Raw genomic sequence first — 10,929 nt, forward strand, 5'->3', positions numbered from 1 at the left:
CACACACCCACACACACACACACACACACACCCACACACACACACACACACACACACACACACACACACACACACACCCCTGGAAAAATCCAAGAGAAAACAGACAATGTGGACAAAGACCAAGAGGGTAAGCTTATGTGTGCAGTTGTTCACATACACACACACACACACACACACACACACACACACACACACGAACACTCCCATCTCCTTTCTCACACGAACACTCCCTTCCACCGCCTTTCCCTGACACTCCCCAAGCTCATTTCCTAGAGTATTTCAATGGATCCATGATCTTCTCAGTGCAACACACTCTCCTTCAGGACAGATTGCACTTCATCCATCCTGTCTTTTCTTGGAAAGTTTTGTCCATGTTTTTCCCATCAACCCTTCCCAGAAGATCCTCCAAATCTATTACCTTTTTATGTTCAGGGAATACTGGTGCTCCATCATGATTTTAGCCAGATAGACTTCTGCAAATTTGAGGTTCCTGTGTTACTTGCACTCATGTAGCCCATCCATTTCTTTTTTTTTTTTTTTTTAAACCCTTACTTTCTGTCTTAGAGTCAATACTGTGTATTGGCTCCTAGGTGGAAGAGTGGTAAGGGTATGCAGTGGGGGTCAAGTGACTTGCCCAGGGTCACACAGCTGGGAAGTGTCTGAGGCCAGATTTGAACCTAGGACCTCCCGTCTCTGGGCTTGGGTCTTAATCTACTGAGCTACCCAGCTGCCCCCTAGCCCATCCATTTCTAACTCTATCAGTCCATCATAAGTTAGAGAGGGATTTAGAAATCTTGACTCAAAGCATAAATATGTTTGCCTTTATACTTATTCTTTATATACTTAGGAATGAATATTTTATCTCCCTATAGAGAATGTCAAGAGCTCCTTGACAGTAGAGACTGTTTTGTTTTTTGTATTCCCATCACATAGTGCCTGGCACATAGTAGGCACTTAATAAATGTTTGTTAATTAATTGTCTGATTGAGCTTGTCTTTATTTTCTCTGAGTAGCCAGTTTTGTATATCACATTTTATCACTTAATTGGTATTTATCAAAACAGGTCTTATGATGCAATAAACCAGTTACTGCTTTCCTGGATCCTACATAATTTTGCCTGAGTTTTGCAGTTTTCATAATAAGATTTTTGTTACTTTTTTCAGGTGAATCAAAAATGGAAGTGGATAATAAAAGAAACAAGAAGAGTCTTTTAGATGAACATGGACAATACCCAGTTTGGATGCATCCAAGGCAAAGGAAGAAATTAAAGGCAAAACGGGGAAAAGGGAAAAACAAAGTGAAGGCAGCAAAAGCAGCAAAGGGTTTGGCCTGGTAGTTTTAAAAGCCTTGAAAAATATCCCATGGACTTGTTTTATTCAGAATATGTACTTTGAATGAAAAGAATTTGTTTCCATATTTTGCCTTCAACTGAAACACAGAATATCTGTCTTCTGTACTTCATTTGGTTTTTCGTTGTTGCAGTGTGTTTTTTTAGTTTGGTCAGAAACTTGTCTGACGGGGTCAGTGTCAGTGATTTAGCTGATACAGCAATTTCCAGCAAATGAACTGTGTAATCATGACATATTTGTGAACTTTTGGTAAATATATCCAATAAATAAAACAACATAGGCCATTATCAAATTAGCCCTACTTTTTAAAAAGAATTTGTCATTTTTTTGTAATTCTTAGACAAAAGTATTGTTTATCTAAATGGAACCTGTGTTTGTGGAGTTTTATTTTTGCTTTAAAAGTAAAAAAAAAAGTCTATTCTATATTTAGATTATGAAATATGAAACCTTTCTTTCATATTATTAAGAAATGAATTCTGATGAACACTAAGGTAGATAACTGGTAATCACATTCTTTTATAAAATGCACTTTTATTCCTATCCTTTATTTTTATATTATTTATATTCCTCACAGTTCTGTGGTCTCCCACCTCTGCAAAAATTTGGAAGACAGGGAGCAGTTGGGTAGCTCAGTGGATTGAGATCCAGGCCCAGTGATGGGAGGTCCTGGGTTCAAACCTCAGACACTTCCTAGCTGGGTGACCCCGGGCAAGTCACTAAACCCCCAATGCTTTAGCCTTTACCACTCTTCTGCCTTGGAACCAACACACAGTATTGATTCTAAGGTGGAAGGCAAGAATTTAAAAAAATTTTCGGAAGAGAGATATCTCATCTCTTTTTTTGGGGTGCCACATTTAGTCATAGTTGTGAAGGGCACCATTATACTTATTTTGTTCATTCCACTTATATTTTAGTCATCTTTTTTTGGTTTTACTTACCTTGCTGTATACATATATTTCCATGCTTTTCAATGCTCAAAATATTTATAGTTACAGAGTAATATTCCATTGTGTTCATGGCTAAGAATTTATTTAGTTCTTTTGTAATCGGTGGGCATCTATCCATTTCTAGTGCCTTACTACCACAAAAAGTACAGTATTTTGGTACATAGGGGGCTTTTCTTTTTTGATACCAATCTCCTTGAGGTATATGTGTAGTAGAGGAATCTCTGGGTCAAAAGGTTTGGAAATTTTAATCATTTTCTTGGAATGATTCCAAACAACATGACAGCATTGTTGAACAAATTCGCAACTCCACCAACAATGCATCTTCCTATCTTTCCATGACTCCTCCAACATGACCATTGCCAACTTCTTGTTCTTTCTAGTTTGCTTGGTGAGAGAGTGAAACCTCAGAGTTTTGATTTACATTTCTCTTTACTACTAGAGATTTGGAGCATTTTTTTCAGATGGTTGTTAACAGTTTGTAATTCTTCAAGAACTCTTCATGTTCTTTGACCACTTAGCTATTAATAATGGCCTGTCCTATTTTGTCCTGTCCATGTATCTTAGAGAATATTTTCATTAAGTTTGCATACAAAAATCTACTTGTGTTGATAAAAGTAAAATCAATTCTCAGATTAGTTAAATAATCCAAAGGGGAGACATGAGACAGCATCCAAAGGGAAAAGCATGGGTTCGGACTTTGCACCTAATGATGAATGGCCTTGGCCAATGATGGTATCATGGCATCTCTGGGTCTTAGTTTTATTCTTTAAGATGAAGAAGTTGAGCTAGATGTGCCCTAGTGGGATGAATGCTAGATCTGGAGTGCTTTCCAGGGCAGGGAGCCTAGCCACTGGAACAGCATTGTTCTGGGTTCTGTGAACCTGGCAGAGCTATTGACTGATTTAAAAAATAGACCCTGGCATTTATCAAACCATTTAGAACTTTGCTTTGATCTGGGATTTACTTCCTGCAATTTTTGCTTTATTTTTCTATATTCTTATATCTTGACTTCACCATTTTCAAACTGATATGAGACAAATCACTTCTCTGGTCTCCAGATTCCCAGATGATCTCTTGGGTACCTTGCAGCTCTAAAGCCATGCTCTCTTACATTCTACCAATCTATGTACTTTATTCTCTAAAATCACTGATAGTCTTCTCACACAAGGTTGCTTTAAGCCACCAGATGGAGCTCAAGTTAAGCACTAAATATTTTTGAAAATCAATTCCTGCATATTTAAAACTAAAGCTTGGTTGAATCAGCTGGACTGGGAAGGCACTTCTTACCCAATGATGTCTACTTATAGCTTAAAAAGTTCAGGGTCCCTGTTAGAAGTGGGAAAAGGAAAGAGAAAAAAAAAAAAAAGCAAAGGAACTTGTTTCTTTGGTTCTTTGTTTCTTTATCAATGGTCTCTTTTGACCCTGTATTATCAGTAAAAAAATTTGGAGCATATACTCTCAATGTATACACTCAATGTTATTACTATTAAAAACCTTTGCTTTCTGGCTTAGAATTGATATAAGTATTGGTCCCAAGGCAGAAGAATATTAAGGGCTGGGCAATTTGGGATTAAATGATTACTATATGAACCTAAATTTGAACCCAGGCTCTCCTGACTCTAGGCCTGGAACTAGAACTACCTAGCTGCCCCCGAAGTAGAAATTTTTAAAAGGGTGAATTGAAGATGAAATAGTATTTAATCTTAAAGAGAGCCATCGGAATTTACAGGACTTGATGACTTGCTCACACCTGCACTTTAGGACTATCTATCACCTTTGAGATTTTATACTCTGCCAGTCAAAGCCCTTCGACTTCCTCTTCCCTTTATACCTTACACCCTATAGTCTGGTGACGTTGGCCTTGCTGTTCCTTGAACACAACATTCTATTGTGAAAATGGGATTCATTCTACCCTGCCCATTTTTAGATTTAATCACAAGGAGTATATACACCCCACTCACTTTTTTTTTTTTCTAGTTTTTTTTTTTTTAATTTTAAACCCTTAACTTCTGTGTATTGACTTATAGGTGGAAGATTGGCAAGGGTAGGCAATGGGGGCCAAGTGACTTGCCCAGGGTCACACAGCTGGGAAGTGTCTGAGGCCGGATTTGAACCTAGGACCTCCCGTCTTTAGGCCTGGCTCTCAATCCACCGAGCTACCCAGCTGCCCCCCCACTCACTCTTAAATGGGGGAGGTCTGTGACCCACATTGGTCCTAGATCCCTCAATCTTCCTAAATTTTCTTGAATTCTTTACCTTAAAACTATCCCTTAAGTCAACCTTCTCAAAGCACGCTCTGGAGCTGCGATCAAATTGATCAAGATCAATATAAAGCTGCCAGACTGGTGAGATCAAACGGGGCCCTGAAAATTCAGCTAGGAGGCTGTTCCCTTGCCTTAGGGAACAAAATAACCCTATTTGCTGGCCTTGGCCACACCTGGGAAGGACTGCTTGGTTCTCCTAGCCAGTCCAGGAGCACACCTGAATAAGGTTTAAAAGCAGCCTAATAGAAGCAGGAGGCACTAGACTTAGCATATTAATAGATTTTTTAGGGAGAGTAATTTTTTAGGTTACAAATAGGCTTTAGCTTGGTTCTCTATTTTATTTCAAAACTATTTCTAGTTTTAAACTCTTTAGAAAAAGCAAAAGCCTGGTGGGGCCAGCTAAAATTTAAAACGCCTTTTTTTCCCCCAGAGTAGAAGGCACATAATTTTAAAGAGAAGAAATCTTACAGACTTTTACAACTGAAAAGAGCCTCTGGGAACCACACTTAGCCTTTGAAAAACACTCCCAACTGTCTTAGGCCAAAAGCCCTCTCTACCCTCAAAGAGCTTAATCTCTAGTACTCAGCCTCTCTGCTAGGCCGGAATAAAGGACTCTAAAACCCAAAACAATACAACTTTAGCCTAACCCTTAGTAAAAGGAAGGCCTTACCCTCTAGTGACATCTACTGACAAGAATAAGTTATAAGCAGATTTATCAATATCCTGGAACAAAATGTGGGTTCAAACCATTACTGATACAGTAAATACCAGAGTTCAGACTTTAAAAGGCTGGATCCAGTTTATAGTAATGACTTTTTTGTTCGGGACAGTAGTCCCACAAAATGCTTTTCAAGGTATATTTCTTGCACTGTATGTAAGTGTGATAGCAGTGATTATAGGCGGAATGATTTATTTTTACTTCTCAATAAGGAAGGTGAGCAAGTTGGAGAAAAACGAAGAGCAACTGCTGGCTTATATAAAAAGCCATGCTAAGTATTTAAAAAAGAGGAAACAGTTGAGAAAGAAATTCCAACAAAAGAGAGAATTATTCCTCCATACTTCCTCTTTTGAGGACTCCCTTGAAAGCGCCCTTGACACACCCTCCACTCAACCCATTGATATTGATACTGCCACCCCCTATCCTCAACCGTCCCCTCTCCCCAACGGGCCCCGCCTTCGCCCCCTCCTCAACCCGTACCACCCCACCCTCAGCCCCTCCTACAGACAGCCCTAGCTATTGCTAATGCTGCAGACCCCACCCTCTCTGCCACTCAAGATAGTGCAGCGCTATTTCCTTTAGGAGAAGTACCCACTTTTAATACTGAAGGAGACTCGGTGTCTGTAAGACATTTTACTCCCTTCAGCCCAGACGGTTTAGCTGGATTTAAAAAGAATATGCCCACTTTTGAGAAAGAACCATTTTTAGTTTTAAGAAAATTAGACAATATATTCCAAACTTATGACCCCACCTGGCAGGACGTTAAAAATGTTTTAGATGAACTTCTGACACATGGTGAGAAAGAGAGAATCATTACTCGAGCCAATCGTAATAAAGGTAAAGACACACCTAACTGGCCCCTCAAAAATCCAAAATGGAATTACAACTCTGCAGCAGATATTAAAAAATTGCATGATGGCAGGGTGGCATTATTAATAGCTGAAAAAGCTTGTGCTGACACCCAAGACACTTGGGCAAAATTCGAGAAAACTAAACAGCGTACCCATGAAACTCCCTCCCATTTTATGAACAGACTGATTGAGGTTGCAGAAATATATTTGAGCCTTGATTTAACCATGGAACGGGATATTAAACATATACGTAGACAGTTTGTAGAAAATTCCTGCAAAGTAGTCAGAGACTATTTTAAAACTAATTGCCCAAACTGGGTAAATATGAACCTTGGAGAATTAAGGAAGGTGGCATCCTATGTTTTTAGAGGCCAAGAACAAGAACATGAGGATGATACTGACTCAATAGATACTTTAAAAGCAGAAAACAAAATGCTAAAAGAAAAACTAAAAAATGAAAGAGAGATTATAGCCCCTCTCCAAGAATCTAACATTCAGCATGCTATCTGTTCTTTCTGTGTAAAAAAGGGCCATAAAATGGGGACTTGTAGGACTTTCTTAAGAGTACTCAGAAATAATACCCAGCCAACAGATAACTATAGGAATAACAACAGAAACAGGAATAGCAATAATAATAATGATGATTCCAGGAATAGCAATTTTAGGCATGATAGAAATGCTAGAAATAAACCTCGGGATGATGATAACTCATACCAAACTACCCCACAACAGTATATCTCAAGTGGAGCTCGCCCCTGAACTAATCAGGGTGCTAATGCCCCTCGGGGGGGGGGGGGCATGGAGCCCAAGCATCTTTATGAAGGTGCGTGGGGGGAGGGAAGGCTTTGGAATCAAAAAGGGAAACCTTTGACTTTCCAGACCATGATGTTTTAATGCCTATTATCCCCATACATTCCCCCCCAAATATTAAAGAACCTCATGTAACCCTAAAAGTGGGAAATTCATATTATGATTGTTTGCTGGACACTGGGGCTTCAAGATCAGTACTGGTGAGCAAGCTAGATGTAAACTGTAATTCTATTGGCTCTCTAAACGTAGTAGGGGTATCAGGAACACCTCAAAAGGTCCCAAAACTTTCTCCTCATATGGTAAGCCTCGGACCTTTATCAATCGAAAATACCTTTCTTTTAATGCCTGGATCCCCCACAAATTTACTGGGAAGGGATCTATTATGTAAACTTAAAGCCACAATAATTTGCAATCCAGATGGTTCTATGTCACTGGAATTGCCAAAGGACTCTTTAAACTTACTCCCTGTACTTCTTTCAGAAGAGCAGGAAGTAAAGGAGCCTCCCACTTTTAAAATCCCAGATGATATCCCGGAGTCTCTATGGGCCACATCTTCTACTGATGTAGGCCTACTTAAGTCAGCTGTTCCTGTTCAGATTAAAACAAGAGGAGGGCCAGCTCCCTCCATTCCTCAGTACTCCTTATCAAAAGAAGCCATTGACGGAATTACCCTAGTGATAAATTCACTAATTGATCAAGGAATAAATAATCCCATGCAAGTCAGAATATAATACACCTATTTTACCTGTTAAGAAGCCAAAATTAGGCCCAGATGGAAAACCCCAATATCGATTTGTTCAAGATTTAAGAGCCATTGGGCAGCTGGGTAGCTCAGTGGAGTGAGAGTCAGGCCTAGAGACAGGAGGTCCTAGGTTCAAACCCGGCCTCAGCCACTTCCCAGCTGTGTGACCCTGGGCAAGTCACTTGACCCCCATTGCCCTCCCTTACCACTCTTCCACCTATGCGACAATACACTGAAATTAAGGGTTTAAAAAAAAAAGATTTAAGAGCCATAAACAATCATGTTATAAAGAGACACCAAGTGGTTTCAAACCCAAACACAATTATTTCTTCTATTCCCAGTACAGCCATTTACTTTATGGTCGTGGACCTGTGCTCAGCTTTTTTTTTTCTCAATTCCTATTCATGAGAATTCCAGACATATATTTGCCTTTACCTGGAATAATTCTCAGTGGTTCTGGGGGCATCTCCTGCAGGGATATTGCGAGAGCTCATCTATCTTTGCACAGATTTTGAGCCAAGATACAGATAATATAATATTTAAAAATAGTAGATTGATTAAATATGTAGATGACTTGCTCCTGGCTTCACTTGATGCTGAAACATGCCAAGAGGATAGTAAACATCTTCTTTTAGAATTACATAAAAGAGGACATAAAATATCAAAAGGAAAAGTTCAGTGGTGTCTCCCCAGAGTAGAATATTTGGGGTTCATCTTGACAGCTGGTGCACGATATATATCCCCTAAGCGCATTGAAAATATTCAAAAATTGAGCAATCCTACCACTAAAAAACATTTAAGAGCAATCTTAGGAGCAACAGGTTTCTGCAGACAATGGATCCCTTGCTATGGGGAAATTACTAAACCCCTTATAGTATTAACAAAAGATTCAGTCCCTGAACCACTTAAATTAGAGCCAGAGCACAAGTTAGCTCTATCGAATTTAAAACAAGCTATTCTGTCTGCTCCTGCTCTAGGCATCCCAGATTATAACAAGCTATTTACTTTATATGTACATGAGTGTAGAGGAGTAGCTTCAGGTGTTTTAACCCAAACTTTGTGACCATACCAGCGTCCAATTGCTTATTATTCAGCCCAGCTAGACCCTATAGCTGCAGGTGCACCGCCATGTCTTAGAGGTGTAGCTGCCACAGCTCTATTAGTGACAAAGACTGTTGATCTAGTATTGGGATGTCCATTAACAATTATGTGCCCACATGAAGTGGAAACATTACTGCTAAGACATAGAACACAGGCATTTTCTGATCAGAGAATTACAAGGTATGAAATAACCTTGCTAAATAATGAAAATATTACCTTAAAACCTTGTACAACTCTTAATCCTGCCACCTTGCTTCCTGATTTACCAGTTTCAGAAGAACCTTTACATAATTGTGAAACACTAGTGTCCATGGCTGAAAAGCCTCGAGACAACCTCCTGGACACTCCTTTGGAGAATCCTGATCTAATTTTATTTACTGATGGCTCTTCCTTTATGAGGGATGGCATACGCTACACTGGAGCTGCTGTAGTCACAGAATTTAACACTGTATGGTCAGCTTCACTGCCCTCAAATTTAAGTGCTCAAGCTGCAGAACTCATAGCTCTAAAACATGCATGTATAATTGCCAAAGATAAAAAGGCAACACTTTATACGGATTCTCGATATGCATTTGGAATATGTCATGCAGTGGGTATGTTATGGCTCCAGAGAGGATTTTTAACCTCAGCTGGAAAATCTATAGCTAATGCAAAAATTATTAATGAAGTTCTTTCTGCTCTCCAGCTACCTAAAGCCCTAGCTGTAGTTCACTGCTCTGCCCATACAGGTGGCACTGACCCTGTCTCTAAGGGAAATAATCGGGCAGATACTGTTGCAAAGCTAGCAGCTATACAAGGGCCTGAATTAATTTTAACATTAACAACCACTGATGACTCAATTTTATCACTTTCCTATGATGAGAAGGAAGTAACAAAATGGAAGCAGTAATTTAAAGCTAAACAGATAAATGGAATATGGGTGTCCTCTGAAGGAAAACCCCTGCTCCCTAGACACTTTTATCGCCAAATTTGCCAATCTATTCATAAAAATGGTTATTTTGGTACCCAGGGCATCATGGACTCTGTTAAGAGAGTATGGATAGCTCCTAGCATAACCATTGTAGCCTCTAAAGAGTGTGCAGCTTGCCCTACCTGCTAAGCATATAACCAACATGCTTTTCGTGGCAAGGCTTTTGGTGGGTGTCCATTGGCTTACACACCTTTTGAGCACCTACAAATTGATTTCATAACAATGCCAAAGGCTGGACAATATAAATTCTGTCTGGTCATAGTGGATCAACTGACCAGGTGGCCGGAAGCATTTCCTATTGCCCAAGCCACATCGGCCTTTGTTGCCAAGGTGCTTTTAAAAGAAATCATTCCTCGTTTCGGTCTGCCTGCATGTTTTGACTCGGCAGGGGGAGTCACTTTACTGATTCAGTTTTATCTGAAATATATTCCTGTCTGGGGATAACTCCCAAATTCCATGTACCATATCATCCCCAGAGCTCAGGCCAAGTTGAACGGATGAACAGAAAACTTAAAACTATGATTGGCAAATTATGTACTGAGACACATCTAAAATGGCCTGAAATTCTCCCTCTAGCTCTATTTTATCTTAGGAGCAGGCCTAGGGGAGATCTACACATCTCACCATATGAGATGCTTTTTGGACATCCTCCTATACAGGCTAAGCCTTTTTCTCCTGCATATACATGACTATTTGGAGGAGACACTTCTATTGCTTCCTATATACAGGAATTGCAGCACAAACTGCGTGAACTCCATGAATCTGGAACTGCAGTACAAGTAGGACCAATAGACTTTTCACTTCATGACCTGAACCCAGGAGACAAGGTGTATATAAAGAACTTCCAGTGCACTGGGGCAACCCAGCCTTCATGGGATGGCCCGTTCGAAATTTTATTAACCACCCCAACAGCTATAAAGATTGGAGAAAAGGACTCTTGGATTCATTGCTTACATGTAAAGAGGGCATCTTCTATTGAACCTGATTGACTGTTTCCTGTTACCTGCATTGGAGATAACAGTTCATAGACTTATGGATGCTAATTTTGGAATCATTGGTTTGTCTTGATTCTTTCCCTGATTTTATTTTAATTTTTCTTATTGATTTTCCTAATATCTTTTAATATATATATATGTATATACATGAATATATATATGTATATACATGAATATATATA

At 39.4% G+C, this 10,929-nt stretch overlaps 1 protein-coding gene across 1 annotated transcript in view; it reads left to right on the forward strand.

Moving 5' to 3' along the window:
* Positions 1-1,636, forward strand: part of LLPH (LLP homolog, long-term synaptic facilitation factor) — a 5,534-nt gene extending 3,898 nt beyond the window's left edge. The window contains exon 3 of the mRNA XM_044677955.1: positions 1,164-1,636. Coding sequence (XP_044533890.1) covers positions 1,164-1,336 — 173 coding nt within the window. The 3' untranslated portion in view covers positions 1,337-1,636. The remainder of the gene's footprint in view (positions 1-1,163) is intronic.
* The last annotated feature ends 9,293 nt before the right edge of the window (positions 1,637-10,929 follow it).

The sequence above is a fragment of the Gracilinanus agilis genome, chromosome 5 (assembly GCF_016433145.1).
Source record: "Gracilinanus agilis isolate LMUSP501 chromosome 5, AgileGrace, whole genome shotgun sequence".
Classification (NCBI taxonomy): Eukaryota; Metazoa; Chordata; class Mammalia; order Didelphimorphia; family Didelphidae; genus Gracilinanus; species Gracilinanus agilis.